Below are 16,006 nucleotides of genomic sequence, written 5' to 3'. Positions count from 1 at the left end.
ATTGTGGGTTATGAAGTCAGAATTGTAAAAAAGTAACAATTGAGATACAAGCTCACAATTCTGAGAAAAAAGTAACAGTTGTGAGATATAAACTCAGAATTCTGAGAAGTTTGTATCTCGCAATTCTGAAAAAAGTCATTTATTATTTCTGAGAATTGCAAGTTTATGTCTTGCAGTTCTGACTTTATAACTTGCAATTGTGAGTTTATATAAATCCGAGAAAAAACAGAATTGCGAGTTATCACAATTCTTAGTAAAAAATCAGATTTGCGAGTATATATCTTGCAATCCTAACTATTTTTCAGAATTGCGACTTTATTTCTTAGAATTGCACGTTTATGTCTCTGACTTTGTAACTTTCAATTGTGAGTTTATATCACACAATTCTTAGAAAAAATTCAGATTTGTGAGTTTATATCTCATTTCTGACTTACAATTGTGAGTTTATATTACTCAGTTCTAACTTTATTTCTCAGAATTGCAAGTCACAGTTCTGACTTTAGAACTTTATTGTGAGTTTATATCACGCAGTTCTTAGGAAAAAAAGTCAGATTTGCGATCACGCAATTCTTCATTTTTTAAATTGCATTTGCGGGTTTATATCTTGTAATTCTGACTTTATTTCTCAGAATTGCGAGTTTATGTCTTGCAATTCTGACTTTATAACTCTGTTTTGATGAAAAAAGAGTTTATATTAAAAAAAAAGGTTTGTATCACGCAATTCTGAGAAAAAGTCAAAATTGTGAGATGTAAACTTGCAATTGTGAGAAAAAATTCAGATTGTGAGTTGCTTTATTTGTCTGAATAAAAAAGCTTTATATTTTTTATTCAGTGGCAAAAATGGGCTTCCATAGTTCTAAACCCATAACTCTACATATTAAAATTGTGCAGTTAATTTAGCTACTTAATGTATAGAAATTTTGGTCTACTATTTGTTTTTAGTTCGACTTTGTTTGCTTGTTTTTTACTTTGTTTTGTTTAATTTAGACTTTTTGTTTGTTGCTTTTGGTTTTGGATTAATGCATTGAATTTGTCCATTGACTGAATAATGTTCAGAATTGAAACGTCATTTCATCTACACAGAACCAAAGGTCAAACATAAACCTAACCTAAAACTCAAATCTTTGGCTAAGCAAGCAACTAAATGCAAGCTTAGTTTGTACTGCAGTTTTGAAAGCTTAGGCAGATGTTGTTATGCTATGTATTGATTCTCTCTATTCCAGGTCACTCTTTGGCATTGCAGGCCTTGTCGAGCTCCTCTGAGGGAGGTGAGGAACGCTGGAGGTCTTTAATAGCTGCTCAAGAAGTTCTGCAGTCTGCGCTCAGCATCTCTCAGGCCTCTGCCAACAGAGATCGCCAGCTGGAGGCAGATATCCTCTACTGCACAGGTGACCAATAGAGAGTGATCTTTATTTTTAGCATCTTGTGTTGTGAACCAGTGACAAACGGTCGATCATTTGTGTTTGCAGGAGTGGTGGGCAGACATCTAATTTCCATGCAAAAATCTGATCCTCAGAAAGTCCTAGAGGCCTTTTTTGGATGTTTAACACCATTTAACCATACTCTTAACCAAAGCTTGCGGTAAGTAAGTTGTTTTACTACTGTAATGTTATCCTCTGGTTTAAACATGATTCAGATTTTTATATATGTGTGTTTCAGATTGACGCATAGATGCTACCTGGAAATGGCACTGATATACTTGCAAGAGTTTGAGCAGATTATCCGAACCTCTGAAAATCTGACTCCAGCTCTTGAAGAGACCAGCAAGGTGCTGTGAAATGTGACAGAGTTTGAGAATAACAGCAGAGTACTTCTATAATATTTATGTACATGTATGTATGGTTTTCTTAGGAAACAGTCAGAGACACCTGCCTACTGCTCTGCTGGATTTGTTTGAAGATAGCTTCAAAGGTCTGTATACACATCATCCGAACATCAGTATGGAGTGTGTTCAGTATAAATGATTTATCCTTGTGTCCTTTTCCTGTCTAGACATCAGAAGTTATTGACAAATGTGGCCGTTTGCACGGATTCACTGGAGTTACAGGCCCTGTACCACTTTCTTCAATAAAAGCCCTGCCTGATTTTGCATTGAATGATCTCTTCCACCCCTGTGGTAAACCTGTAACACAAAATCACTGCACACATGGCAAAAATGTATTATTTAATGCTGCGTTAGACATGTCTAGTATTGAATTCTTGTTATGATTGGCTGTTAATGTACACAAGTTTGAGGTTAGTAAGAATTTTTGATCTTTTTGAAAGAGTTAAAAAACATTATTTATATATATTTTCAATTTAAAATAAGTGATTTAATTTTGAATATTTTAATATAAATTAATATAAATACTGAATTTTCTGCATCATTACTCAAGTCTTCAGTGTCACATAATCTTTTAGAAATCATTTTAATTTGCTTAATTAATTTTATTATCATCAATGACTGTTTAAAAGAAGAGCATTCATTTCAGACAAATCTTTAGTGATATAAATGTTTTTATTGTCACTGTAAATCAAATTCATCCATCTTTCCTGAATAAATGGTATATTTCTAAATATGTACATGTGCTGATCTCATTGACAGGGGGGCTAGAAAACTCTGAGCATTGTATTCCCAGTCCTGAGGTATTCATGGACACTGAGCATGAGATAAACAGCAGGAAATGGCCTGAGCTGACCTGGGTTCATATGTCCCGCTACTACATGCACATAATCAACCTGCTACAGGTGTCTTCACAACCAGGTACAGTACAAGTAACTCTACTGAACTAGGGCTTCTTCATTCTATTCATTGATCAATCTACTATTTAAAAACATTTGTACTGTGTATATTTTTTTTATGTAATGATGGTGTCATTGGCTTAATTATTCAGGAGCAGTTGATGCTATTGATGGGCTGCTTTCCACCTCTGGTGATCCCAAACTTGCACTCAGACTCTCACAGTTACACATTTTCTTCAGCCATCACCAACCCTCATACAAAGAGCAGTGGGCCGTTCCTGATCCTCCTGCAGCTCGAATACTGAAGCCTCAGCAAATACAGGTTTCTATTTACACATGCATTAACTTTTTACAATGATGACAGGCAAAAATAAAATCATTATTGTTGTCTCTCTCCTAACTCCTGCCAGCATGATCAGCCCTTGTCAGATCTGCATCCCTGGGCCAGCACTGACATCCAGGAACTGATCATTCAGTGGCACAGACCCACATCAGAGGACAACACGGTAGTCCGACTTGTGTTTTTTCTTTTAGTCATTCAGAGTACTTTGATCTCTCAATCCTTTTATTTAAATTAAATGGTTCTCTCTGTTATAAATATGGGTTCCTGAACAGAGCTGTATTTGATCTTCTCAGATTCTGCTTCTCTTTGCTGTAAACAATGCTTCTCTGTCAGCAATGAGCCCAATTGCAGACGTAGCGGCAGCACTACAGGCTGGACAAAGAGCGATCTGTTTAGACAGGTAAATTTGATGTGTATCTATCCAAAGACAAACCTCGTGTTGGATACCACTCATGAACACAATAATTCTGTTTTTTCATTTTGTCTGATTTAAGTAGTAGTTAACTGAGTTTATTTTACTCTTGTTGCTCCATCTAGGCTTAAAGCTGTTCATGCCCTGCTGAGGACAGCATGTGTAGAGGTTGATGGGCATGTTTCACCCTCTACCAGCTCAGCCTCCTCCCTCAGCCCACAAGAAGAAAAGGAGCGGAGCAGAACGGCTACCTCCACCCCTCACCAACAGGTCTCTCTGAGCTTTAAAGAGCTATGTTGTATTTTTAAACTAAATCTAAATGTAGAGTAAACTGTATTTACATGTGTCTTCCATCTACAATGGCTTCTATAGGAAGTGCTTTTGGAGAAATGCACACACATCTACTCTGAAATTAGGAATTTACTAAAGCCTGATTTCAATTCAGCACCCATTACAGAGGTAAAGTTTAACACTGTCTTATCTTCTGAACAGTAATATGTGTATGCTGTTATAGAATTATATTATTTTAGCATTTTTGTTAAATGAACTGGTTTTACCTGGTTTTGGTAGTTTTTTATGAACTAGCTGGTTGTAGCTGCTTTAGCTGTTTTTTTGCTAAATCAACTAGTTATAGCTGAGGTTAAGCTGTTTTTTTCTAAATCAACTGGTTTACCTGTTTTTAGGCTGTATTTTATTTATTTATTTATTTTTTTTTTTTTGATAAAGCAGCTGGTTTTAGGTGTTTTTTTTAATTTTGCTGAATCAGCTAGTTTTATCTTAGTTTTAGCTAATTGTTGCTGGTTTTGGCTGTTTTTTTTGCTAAATCAGCTGGTTTTAGTTGGTTTTAACAGGATTTATCTGTTTTTTTTAGCTTTTTTTAAGTTTTTTTTGCTAAAACCAGCTAGTATTCAACTGGTTTTGGCTGTCTTTTTTATGAACCAGGTTTTAGCTGTTTTTATTTGTTAAACCAGTAGCTGGTTTATTGAGTTTTTTGTGAAATCAACAGGTTTTAGCTTGTTTTTGGCTGTTTTCTTTTTGCAAAATCACCTGGTTTTAGCTGGCTTTTAGTTGCTTTTTTCATAAATCAACTGGTTTTAGCTGTTTTTTTTTTTTTTTTTTTTTTTTGCTAAATCAGCTGGTTTTAGTTGGTTTTAACAGGATTTATCTTTTTTTTTTAGCTTTTTTAATGAACCAGGTGGTTTTAGCTGTTTGGTTTTTTTTTTTTTTGCTAGATCAGCTAGTTTTAGCTGGTTTTTGGCTTTTTTATTTATTTATTTTTTTTGTGATGAACCAGCTGGCTTTAGCTGTTTTTTAGCTGGTTTATTGCTCTTTTCGACTGTTTTTTTGTTTTAGCTGGGTTTTTGTTTTTTGCCAAATCATCTGGTTTTAGCTGTTTTTGCTAAATCAGCAGGATTTAGCTGGCTTTTAGTTGTTTCTAAATCAACTGGTTTTTAGTTGGTTTAGTTTTTTTTGCCAAATCAGCTGGTTTTAGTTGGTTTTTAGCTGTTTTTATTGTTATGAACCAGCTTGTTTTAGCTTCTTTTTTTGCTAAATCAGCTAGTTTTAGCTGATTTTTGTAAATCAACTGGTTTTAGCCCTTTTTTCTTGCTAATCAACAAGTTTGCAACAAGTAGCTGCCTTTTCTAAATCAACTGGTTTTAACTGATTTTTAGCCGTTTGTATTTACTAAATATGTTGGTTTTAGCTGGTTTAATGATTTTTTTAGCCGTTTTTCTTTTTTTACGTGAAATTAACTGGTTTTAGGCTGTTTTTTTTTCGATGAACCAGCTGGTTTTAGCTGTAACATGCAAGCACCATATAATCAGTGTGTTATATCATGTTACCAATGACAGCTTTAACTTATTTCAAAGCAATATTTGTACTTATTAAAGTTATTAAAGTTTAACGTTTATCTAAATAATTATATTTTAATTTATTTAAAACATTTTTAATAGTTTTAGATTTAGTTAACAATAGCACCAATTCCAAACATGTATTGTTATATGGGAGAAACCCTCCTGAAAGAGAAGGTGTGATTCTATCTCTGTATGATTGTACCCATGCAGATGCCCTTTGACCCAAATATGCAGACTCTGGAACGCTGCTTTAATCCTGCAACTGGTGGCACGCTGCAAGATACAGCCATTATAACATGGCTCCTCTCTCTTCTGAGATAAAACTCACAGCCTTGATCCACCCTGGATTGATGAGATAAAACAAAATACAAACTACATATATGTGATATGCTATAAAACATTTAAATGTTTTATTTAACACCAAATAAAGAAGACAGAACTAAAACAAGTATTAATTTATTTGTGTTCTGCTGAAAGAATGTCATTTATACATAATTGTTTTTACATCAGTATACTATTCATATTTCCTTTCAGTTCACTTTAAATACTGTAGCTCAGCTGATGTAGCATATTTCATTCAGTCTTATCTAAAGTATAACAGGTTAGTGCTTCCTTAGTGCTGCTTTGGGTGATTTGTCATTGGCTGAGCCAGGCTGAGCGGAGGTTAAGAAGGATCTGCACGTCACTAGGGGCCAGCTTGTAGATGCCTAGCTCGTTGAGCGCTGACTCTGGACTGGGCTGATGGTTCAGGATGCCCTCATCTTCCTCTGACTGCTTCAGGACATCACACAACAGCAGCGCCGGGCCGACCTTAAGAGTCAAGATGATGCAGGCCTCCTTCACGCTGAGATGAGGAAAGAGAGAAATTAGAGATAGGTTTTTCTAAATATAAGCTCTGAATTAACAAACTTACTGTTTGAAGAAGTTTTCAGGTCTCTTGCAGTAGTGTCCAAACAGAGGGAAGAGGTTTCTGGTCATATCGTATTGAAGCTGTGCCGCCCCGCCTTCATTGAAATGATTATACAGGATCAGCTAAAGGTGAGATAAAAAAAAAAAAATAGTCAGTTAATCCTGACTAAAATATGAAAGAAGTTTGAAGTTTTAAGTTTGATTTAAGGCTTGTAAAAACACTACTGTTAAAAAACTTTGGAGCCAGTAATACTTTTATTCAATGAGGATGATTTAAATTGATCAAAAGTGACAGCATTTGTAATAATATTTCACAGTATTACTGTTTTACTGTGTTTTTCATCAAATAAATGCAGCCTTAACAACTTTCTAAAGTCTTACAAATCAAAACGTTTGAACAGTAGTGTCAGCATTTGCTCATCTACATTAGTTTATGGTAAATTAGGGTTTAGTAGTGTAAAAGTTGAAGCAAGAGACTGACGTCTTCGTAGATGAAGCTGTCGAGCCTCTCAGCCAGGCCCTGCCAGAACATCTGAAACAGAGGAAGACACAACATCTGCTGCAGCTGGAGCAGGTGATCCCGTAGGCAAAGCATCATGGGACATGCAGAGCTGGATAATGACATAGTGGCTTGGTCACTCTGTGATGGCAAGGAGATCCACCTGAAATAAACCAGATTTACTTCATATACTGTACTTACATTTTAAAACCTGGTACAGAATGATCCCAGCTACCCAGAAATCTAATTTTAGTGAACTGAAGAGCCATGTAAGAGCTCTTGGGGCCTAAAACTAAAAACTATGCCCTGACAAATAGCACATACTCATAAGGATTCATGTAAATGTTCTGTTAACTGTTGCGTTTTTAGGTTATTTTCACCCGTACCTGTCCTTGCAGTATGGCTGTGCCTTCTCTTTGACGTCTCTCATGACTGCATCCAGTAATCGTCCCAGCATGTCTCCTCGTAGCCTTTCCAGCAGGGCCAACAGGGACTCAAACAAAGATCCTTCCAGAGAGGCCAGACGCCCTGACTCCATGACCCCAAGAGGACCTAGGATCTCATCGCCAACTGACACCGCAGCCTGCTGCAACTGCAAGAAGAACTGAGAGAAAACGAAAGGAAAGTGAATTTGTGCACATATGTCTTTCTGTTCTCAATCAAAACTTATATTCAAAATTCTAAAATATTTTAGAATTTGATTTATTAAAAGGTCAAGGACTAGTGAGAGTATACACAACAAAAACAAGGAAAAATCTTTTAAAAAATCTTTAAAATGTACTATTTGTATTTATACAGATTTCTTTCTTTTTTTTTGAGGAATTATTATCTAATAACTCTAAAAAAGTCATGTGGTTTAACCATTAAGTAAATAGTAATATTTAGCTCACACATTGAATACAAGTGAATGTACGGTACATACAGTACATAAATATATATTTATTTTTTCTGTTCTCAATCAAAACTTGTATTTAAAATTCTAAAATATTTTAGAATTTAGTCATTAATAGGTCAAGGACTAATAAGAGTGTTAACAGCAAGAATAAGGAAGAATCTTCTAAAAATTTGTATATTTGTATTCATGCATTCATAGATTTTTTGAGAAATTATGATTTAATAGCTCTAAAAAAATTAATGTGGTTTAACCATGAAGTAAAAAGTAATGTTTAGCTCACTCACACTGAATAGATATGAATGTACAGTACATATTATTATTTTTTTAATACATTAAAAAAAGAAATCTTATGTTTCTGCTCTCAATCAAAACTGACATTTAAAATTGTAAAATATTTTAGAATTTGACTTATTAATGGGTCAATAACTAATTTGAGTGTACACAACAAAAATAAGGAATAATCTTTTTTTAAAAAAAATCTTAATTTACTATTTGTATTCGTATACATTTCTTTTTTTGGAGAAATTATGATTTAATAACTCTAAAAGGTAATTTGGTTTAACTATGAAGTAAAAAGTAATGTTTAGCTCACACACTGACTACATGTGAATGTACAGTACACACTTTTTTTTAAATAAATAAAATAAAATATAAATATTTTAATTAAATATTAAATATAATAGAAAAAATAATATTAAATAATAAAATATTTTTGACATTGACATTGTACAACCTGAACTAACCTTTCCTTGTCATAAAAAGAAGACATATTCATGAGGGTCCTCAGGGGTCCTCCCTATTATTTAATGTTTTGCTGTTGTTGTTGTTTCTTTGTTAGTTACACCACATGACTTGGGTGATTTGGTGGACAAGACTTGTTCAAGTATTAATTAGCAGTTTTGGAAATCATCATAAAACTCGCTAAATGACTACTACTGCAAAAAACACGTCCCTCGTTACCCTCATACAGGGGTGTCCAATCCTACTCCTGGAGGACCAGTATCCGGCAGTTTTTAGCCCCAACCAGCTCCAACACACATGCCTAGAAGTTTCTAGTGAATCTGAAGACCTTGATTACTTTGGTTCAGGTGTGTTTAATTAGCATTGGAGTTACACGCTGCAGGACAGTGGCCTTTTAGGAACAGGTTTGGACATACCTACCCTTATACAAATTCCTGTTAGCCTCAGTGTGACTTAACACTTACAACATTGTCCCCCCAGTCACTGAGAACAGTGGAGATGTAGTTGGCAGCGTTGAGGATGGCACAGTAGCGAGGGCTCAGTGGCTGTCGGGACTCTTCCTTCATGACCTGCGTGAGGCGGATACGGAAATCATCCACCAGCTCCTTCTGCAAAGCCAGGAAACTGAGCTGAGCTCGTGGACACGGCAAAGAGCGATACCGTTCTAAGAGAAGGATGGCAGAGAGAATTAGAAACGAGAATCAAATATGAGGATGAGAATATTTGGGTTTTTTTTCAATACCTGTGATGACCAGCAGAAGGGTCATGAAGGTCTCGGCACAATCTGGTGCTTTGAGCTCGTCCATATCAGTGATGTCTTTGTACTGAGAGCTCCAGGCTCCTTCTGCAGACAGCATGGCGTCCACTTTTTCCACAGCCACTAGAGGGCAACATACACAATTTAATTTATCATAGAAACTGAAAATTTGAAAAAGTTCACACTTGTAGCATTTACACTCACTCTTTCTTTCCACACTGAGCCACTTCTGGAACACGGTCTCCTCCAGCAGTATGTGCAAGACGCCGGGGCAGGCACGCGGGTAACTATGGGTGCCTCGGAGCTCTTTTTCGAACTGCAGCACCTCATCCACTAGGTGGCAGAAAAGAGCATCGTCGTAGAGCATTCGCGGAGCGTCATGGGTGAGCTTCTCCTGTGCCAGAGTCAAGAGCCCTCTGCACAACTCCACCTGGAGGCCAGATTGATAAGACTTTTAAGTCTACAGATTGATTTGATGCACTTTTTAAAGTCGCAATAAAACAGAATTAGCAATATATATTTTTATTCATATTGTGATGTACAGTGGAGATCAAAATTAGAGAACAACCTGCAATTTCTGAAATTTTAAGGTCACCGCTTAGTCCTATTTGAAGTTATCCTAACAGAAGTAGAAGGGCAGTTTTTTAAGCATATTTCAGTTGTTTGTATTCTGAATCACAGTATATTATCAACTTTAATTAGATATTTAAAAAAGAACTCTAATCTAATTTAGAAAACACTTACAGATACCTCCATGTTTTTGGTGTTATTCTGGCACCTCCTGCTTATTTCCTTAATTATATGACAAACCATATTTAACTGGCAGCATTCCTCCAATTTCCATTGCGACTGCAAGGCTGAAGGCCAAAGGGATGACCCTTTCAGCCACTGCAAGAGCAGTTGCTCATTCAGTATTAGCAATTTCTTGAATATTGCAGGTTTACAATGACCCTACTTAATTCAAATCCCCCAAAGAGGCTGGTCGTCCATGTAAAACAAACCCACGAGAAGACAGGATAATCTCTAATAGACTCTCAGTGGGGAATTGGTTCAGCACTGCAGCTGGAATTGCTTGTCAGTTCAGTGTTAAACAGGGTTAGGATCGGTTTTGGCATATTTAAGAAAAGTCGGACTGAAAGAGCATTCTGCAGTGAGCAAGCTTCTCATCAGCAGAAAGATTCAAATGGCTAAGCTCATTTTGCTCAGCGTTAAACTGAGTAAAGACTTAAGCCCAAGTGTGTAAAGAAGTCACTAATTCATTCAAGTCCCCCAAAAAGGCTGGTTGTCCACGTAAGACAAACACACGAGAAGACAGGATAATGCAGAGACTCTCAATGAGGAAATCGGAATTGCTTGCCAGTTCTGTGCTGAACAGGGTAAGGATCTGTCTCAGACTGTTTAAGAGAAGTCGGACTGAAAGCACACTCTCCAGTGACCAAGCCACTCATCAGCAGAAAGAATCAAATGGTTAAGCTCATCTAAAAAAGACTGATCATCCACGTAAGACAAATGAACGAGAAGACAGGATAATGCAAGGACTCTCAATGGGGAATGGGTTCAACACTGCAGCTGGAATTGCTTGTAAGTTCAGTGCTGAATAGGGCAAGGATCTTTCTCTGCATGTTTAAGAGAAGTCAGACTAAAAGCGCATTATAGAGTGACCAAGCCTCTAATTAGCAGAAAAGAATCCTCTTTGCATGGATTAGGAGCATGTTGTGTGGAGAGAGGAGAACTGGTCCAAAGATCACTTTAGTGAGTAGAGCAAGTTTAATTTATTTGGGTCTAATGAGAAACATTTTGTTTACCATCAAACTGAGGAAAGACTGACGCCCAAGTGCGTAAAGAAGTCAGTGGACAGAGAAGGAGAAAGTGTCATGGTTTGAGGGATGTTGTGTGCGAGTTGGGTCTCTTATACAGCTGCATGGATGAGTGAATGCAAGTGTTTATCAGAATCTCCTTGAGCAACACACAGTTTTCTCTGCAAGCATCTTCCAATCAGCCTGCAATTTCGCCACCATCACACTGCAAAACAGTTGAAGCAGTTCACTGAAGCTAAGAACATTGAAATAATGAAATGACGGGACAGAGTCCTGATCTAAACCCGATTTAAACTCTCTGGAAAATCCTTGGTGACAAAGTTATGGCTAAGCCACTACAGTTACCAAACTATGGAAGAGAGTGGAAGAAAATTGGACCAAGATCACATCAGCGCAGTGTGAGAAACTGGTGATGCCCTGCTGCCGCAGATGTGCTGAAGTCAAAGCAATGGCCTCTTGACATCCTACTAATTTTTGACACCTCTAACCCTCTAAAATTTGAGTTGTCATCTTATTTCGTGCTACAGTGGTTACTGCTCTCTAATTCGGATCACTGTGTTTTACACAAAATAAAGGTTTTTGTTGAAATGCCTTGCATATTCTAATATTCCATCAAACTGAGTTATGGAAAAAAATCAACAATATGCATTTAGAATTAAAAATAGAATTTAACCAATGCAGTGATGAACATACCTTTGCGTTAACTTTGGCCCCGGCACGATCCAATATAGGCTGAATCTTCTCGTCCATAAAGTTGGAGCTGTTTCCCATCCAAATGAGGACTTGGGTCAAATACCACTCTGGCTGTAAAGGTAACAGACAATTTAAGTTAATATCATATCTTACTGTTGTACTTATGATTATTAGCTTGCCTATAGTCACACAACCTTTTCTACATAATGAATAAAGTTGAGCGACATGAAATAAAGGGTAAATGAGCAGTAAATGTGACCCTGGACCACAAAACCAGTCATAAGGGTCAATTTTTAAAGGTCAAAGCTGATACAATTTGAAAATCTACAATCTGAGGGTGCCCAAAAATCTAAATATTGAAAGAAATCGCCTTTGAAGAGTTCCAAATGAAGTTAGCAATGCATATTGCAAATCAAAAATGAAGTTATATTTACGGTAGAAAATTTACAAAATATCTTCATGGAATATGATCTGTACCTAATATCCTAATTATTTTTGGCATAAAAGAAAATACGATTATTTTGACCCATACAAAGTATTGTTGGCTATTGCTACAAATATACCTGTGGTACTTATGACTGGTTTTGCGGTCCAGGGTCACAAATGTGTAATCTCTGACCTTGCTTAAGTTGTTGGTCTGCCGATTTCCAGTGAAGTGATACCTGAACCTCTTACTAAGAGGAAGCAGCATGATCTGAATGGGCAATGAGAGCGGAGGAGTCTGGGACTGCCCAGGACGAGACGGTGTTTCCTTCTTCTCTGATATAAGGTCATCGCTTCAACACCTGCTAAGGAAAATGACCAGCTTCCCAACTTGGAATGAATATATATTTATTGCATTTTCTTTCAGAAGATCGAGGATACGAGGTCTGGAGAGAGAGAAGTTGAGAGACCAGGAGCTCCAGCTGGCTGTTGAGCTCCTGTGCGTTGGCTGGGGGAGAGAGGGTCTGTGTTGGGGGCGAGATGAACGGCCAGTGGAACTGCGTCAGGACTTCTTCAAAATCACTGAAGCAACCAAACATTTAGTGTCAGCTTTAAAATATTTGTTTTTAAACAGTACAGTTCTATATATTCTGTACAGTTCTGTAAGCCTTATACCTTGTCAGTTTATCTTTAAGTATCTTGTGCCAAAAACGAAGTGTTTCTCTCAGGAAAGCCTGCAGGTGGCTACAACCTGACTCCCTCAAACCCATATCCAGAGAGGCCATTCTGTCAATTGCACCGACCGCATCCCACACGCTATTGGTCATCAGATACTGCTGGATACTGTCACTAATGCAACACAAAAGAAGCAAAGTGCAGCCTATGTTAGATACCAAATGTACAGTAAGCCTCCAGTGCCTTCTAAAATATCTTACCTGAGTTCCTCAATACGAGCCAGACATTGAAGGTACTTCATATGCCTCTCTAATGTGTCTAGCTGACCCAAAACCTGCCCAATGCTGTCGGCCCAGACCTGTGCACCCTGCAGATGCTGCTGCAAAGTGTTGGTCAAAAGTCTCTCCTTTTCCAGTAAATTCTCCAGCTTTACTCGAGACTCCTCTGCTGCAGAGAGGGCGGCGGACACACGCAACGGCACTGAAGAGGACACAGTCAGCACCTGCGTGCAGACAAAAAATACTGCTGAACAGTTGTTTTGAATTACAAATAATAAAAAATAAATAAATAAATAAACAAATATTACAAAAATAAATAAATAATAATAATTAGAAATACATAAAAATTATACATTTATAAAAAAAATTGAGTTTTATATATATATATATACACACTACCGTTCAAAAGTTTGGGGTCAGTACATTTTTATTGTTTCTTTTTTTTTTTAAAGAAATTAATACTTTTATTCACCAAGGATGTATTAAGTTAATAATTAAAAGTTTATTAAAAGTTAATAATAAATAATTTACATTGTTATAAAATATTTATATTTTGAATAAACACTGTACTTTTTAAACTTGTTATTCATGAAAGAATCCTGAAAAAAAAAAAATCCAAAAAATATGGCAGCACAACTGTTGATATTATCCAACACTGATCATTCTAATAATAAATCCGCATATTAGAATGATTTCTGAAGGATCATGTGACACTTAAGACTGGAGTAACAGCTGATAAAAATTCAGCTTTTCATCACAGGAATAAATTCTATTTTAAAGTATGTTAAAATAAAAAACATTATTTTATATTGTAAAAACATTTTGCAATATTACTGTTTTTTTTTCTATATTTTTAATCAAATAAATGCAGCCTTGATGAGCATAAGAGACTTCTTTAAAGACTATTACAAGTCTTACTGACCCCAAACTTTTGAACGGTAGTGTATATATATAAAACTCAATTTTTAACAATTTTCAGAAATCCTGTTTTTTCATTGTGCATTAATTTCAATCAAACTGCAGTTGGGTTATTTTTATATTAGGTAAAAATGACAAAAAATACAGCTAACTAAAACAATAAAAACATGATAACATAATTAAAAACAAGATTTTTAAAATTTAAAAAAATTAACTTACTGTTTTTGCAAATAAATGTGTGACGATGGAACATTATTTCACCCATATGTTAACATTTTATATTCACAAAAGTTATTTGAAACATTTAATATACAGTTCATATGTTTTCTGAATCACTTTTGTAAGTGGGACATCTCATCTTTGACCCATATAAAGTACATAAACATATATAAACACAAAACTATATATTTATATTATTAAGTTAATTAATGGATAATAATTAATACATAAAATAACAAAATTACTAAATAAATAAATAGTACGTAGCCTGTCTCAGACTTTAAGCCAATCGTAATAAGTTAAAAAATAATACACATATAAGAAAATAGCTTAATACTTGTTTTTTCTTTACAACATTTAAATTATGTTAATAGAGTCTCTGTCTTTATTTACCTGCTCCTCCAGCTGCTTGTTTTCTAATGTCAGTTTCTCCAAAAGCCCTGACACCTTCTTCAGCGACTTAAGATCGCCACCTATTTCTTTCTGAACAAGTTCGACTACATCCTCCGTAAAGTTTCCATCCTCTGAAGAAGATTCAGATTTACTGCTGTCTGTACGGTTTAGATGAGAAAGATCATTGTTGCTGTTGTTGTTGTGCTCCATCATAGGCGCAGCCATGTTGCTCGACACGTCATCAGTGGAGTTTGTCTCCGCTCCTCCCTCTAGTGGCAGAAATATCTCAAACTGTATAACTACAGTTATTTCTTTATTTTTTTTATTTATTTTAAGATTGTACCTCCGCTACAAATTATATATATATATATATATATATATATATATATATATATATATATATATATATATATGTATATATATAAAAGCTTTTTCGCACTCTTTCATTAACAGAAACTAGGAATCACATTAATATTATGATAAGATAATATTAATAAACCATGGTTAACATCAAGTTTTTACTATTTAACAGTAGTGGACTATATTTTAGCATACGTAATATTTTATTTATTAAATACAACGTAATTAATTAACTGTAATAATGTTCTAAATTTTTAATCTAAAAAGAAGGTTTTGACTCATGAATATTAAAATGACGTAATGACGTGAGCAACACTCCACGCACGTAATCAAAACCGTTACTGTACTCTAATTGATATTCATGAGCTCAACCTTCGACGACGTTGTTTGTAGCGTTTGTAGTTTCTCCACCTGGTAAATGTGGATAAATACAGTAATTTCATAACAAAACGACACGTATGTGTTTAGAAAGCTGTATATGCTAACGTAAAACCATATAGTTGAAACAAAAGTGTAAGACAACGTAGATAGAAACAGCTTTTAAGCCTTAAATCTCAAGTCATCAAGACGTAACTGTTAAACAATGGAAAATTAGACCAATTGATGTGTGTGTTTTTTAGTAAACAACCATAAAATACAAATACCGCGGCATAGGTGCCACTATGTTTACATTTGGACCGAAAAGTGTCGAAATATTTGCCAAAGTATGCTTTGTTTGTGCGTTCCTGCATTGATAACATTTTGTTTGGCTTGCGTGCAGGCAACGGAGACACTACTTGTCACCACGTTTAATGCTGTAAAAGCAGTTATACTGTATTTCATGGCATTTCCTAGTATTGTGGTCATGCAAAAGACATAAATCGCCCAAAATGTTATTTCTTGGCTCATTTAGTTGCAGGAGGCGCTGGCGTAAGTGCCTGCAGGCCTCTTTGATACACTCTTCTGGTTTGAGGTTTCCTGACATGACTCTGACAGGGCTCTGCTTGCCTTGGATGGCAGAAAGGACATAAGTTGTTAAGGATCTTGAGGTTTCACAGTGTTTGCCAAAGTCAATTCTGGCCTGAGCAGCAGCTGTATGAAGTTCCTTAAACTGGCAC

The 16,006-nt window shown here is 35.8% G+C and overlaps 2 protein-coding genes across 2 annotated transcripts in view; one reads left to right on the top strand and one right to left on the bottom strand.

Annotated features, from left to right (window-relative positions):
- LOC127164386 (cilia- and flagella-associated protein 54-like) overlaps window positions 1–5,764 on the top strand; it is a 31,370-nt gene extending 25,606 nt beyond the window's left edge. Inside the window, exons 58-69 of the mRNA XM_051108320.1 lie at window positions 1,224–1,388; window positions 1,470–1,581; window positions 1,660–1,768; window positions 1,852–1,911; window positions 1,993–2,116; window positions 2,585–2,743; window positions 2,874–3,043; window positions 3,132–3,227; window positions 3,358–3,464; window positions 3,602–3,746; window positions 3,849–3,935; window positions 5,543–5,764. Of these exons, the coding sequence (XP_050964277.1) occupies window positions 1,224–1,388; window positions 1,470–1,581; window positions 1,660–1,768; window positions 1,852–1,911; window positions 1,993–2,116; window positions 2,585–2,743; window positions 2,874–3,043; window positions 3,132–3,227; window positions 3,358–3,464; window positions 3,602–3,746; window positions 3,849–3,935; window positions 5,543–5,653 (1,445 nt within the window). The 3' untranslated portion in view covers window positions 5,654–5,764. The remainder of the gene's footprint in view (window positions 1–1,223; window positions 1,389–1,469; window positions 1,582–1,659; window positions 1,769–1,851; window positions 1,912–1,992; window positions 2,117–2,584; window positions 2,744–2,873; window positions 3,044–3,131; window positions 3,228–3,357; window positions 3,465–3,601; window positions 3,747–3,848; window positions 3,936–5,542) is intronic.
- Window positions 5,765–5,772: 8 nt separating this feature from the next.
- Window positions 5,773–14,793, bottom strand: rint1 (RAD50 interactor 1). Its single transcript, XM_051108321.1, has 13 exons — window positions 14,550–14,793; window positions 13,002–13,243; window positions 12,742–12,915; window positions 12,508–12,648; window positions 12,263–12,419; window positions 11,644–11,754; window positions 9,338–9,563; window positions 9,119–9,256; window positions 8,841–9,040; window positions 7,127–7,344; window positions 6,723–6,903; window positions 6,246–6,364; window positions 5,773–6,176 (listed from the first exon to the last, which is right to left on the bottom strand). Exons 1-13 carry the CDS (start codon window positions 14,772–14,774, stop codon window positions 5,969–5,971), a joined length of 2,340 nt encoding a protein of 779 aa, XP_050964278.1. The 5' UTR covers window positions 14,775–14,793; the 3' UTR covers window positions 5,773–5,968.
- Window positions 14,794–16,006: the final 1,213 nt, after the last annotated feature.

Source organism: Labeo rohita, chromosome 4, assembly GCF_022985175.1.
Source record: "Labeo rohita strain BAU-BD-2019 chromosome 4, IGBB_LRoh.1.0, whole genome shotgun sequence".
In the NCBI taxonomy this organism is placed as follows: domain Eukaryota; kingdom Metazoa; phylum Chordata; class Actinopteri; order Cypriniformes; family Cyprinidae; genus Labeo; species Labeo rohita.
This window is presented reverse-complemented; position numbering and strand designations above follow the sequence as displayed.

What these genes read in the sequence shown, in the direction of transcription:
- rint1 (XM_051108321.1), bottom strand. Translation starts at nt 14,774, where the DNA reads ATGGCTGCGCCTATGATGGAGCACAACAACAACAGCAACAATGATCTT. An exon ending in ACAAGCAGCTGGAGGAGCAG is followed by an intron (nt 13,244 to 14,549) that starts GTAAATAAAGAC and finishes GTCTGCACGCAG; the next exon opens with GTGCTGACTGTGTCCTCTTC. An exon ending in GTGACTGGGGGGACAATGTT is followed by an intron (nt 7,345 to 8,840) that starts GTAAGTGTTAAG and finishes GTTTTCTCTCAG; the next exon opens with TTCTTCTTGCAGTTGCAGCA.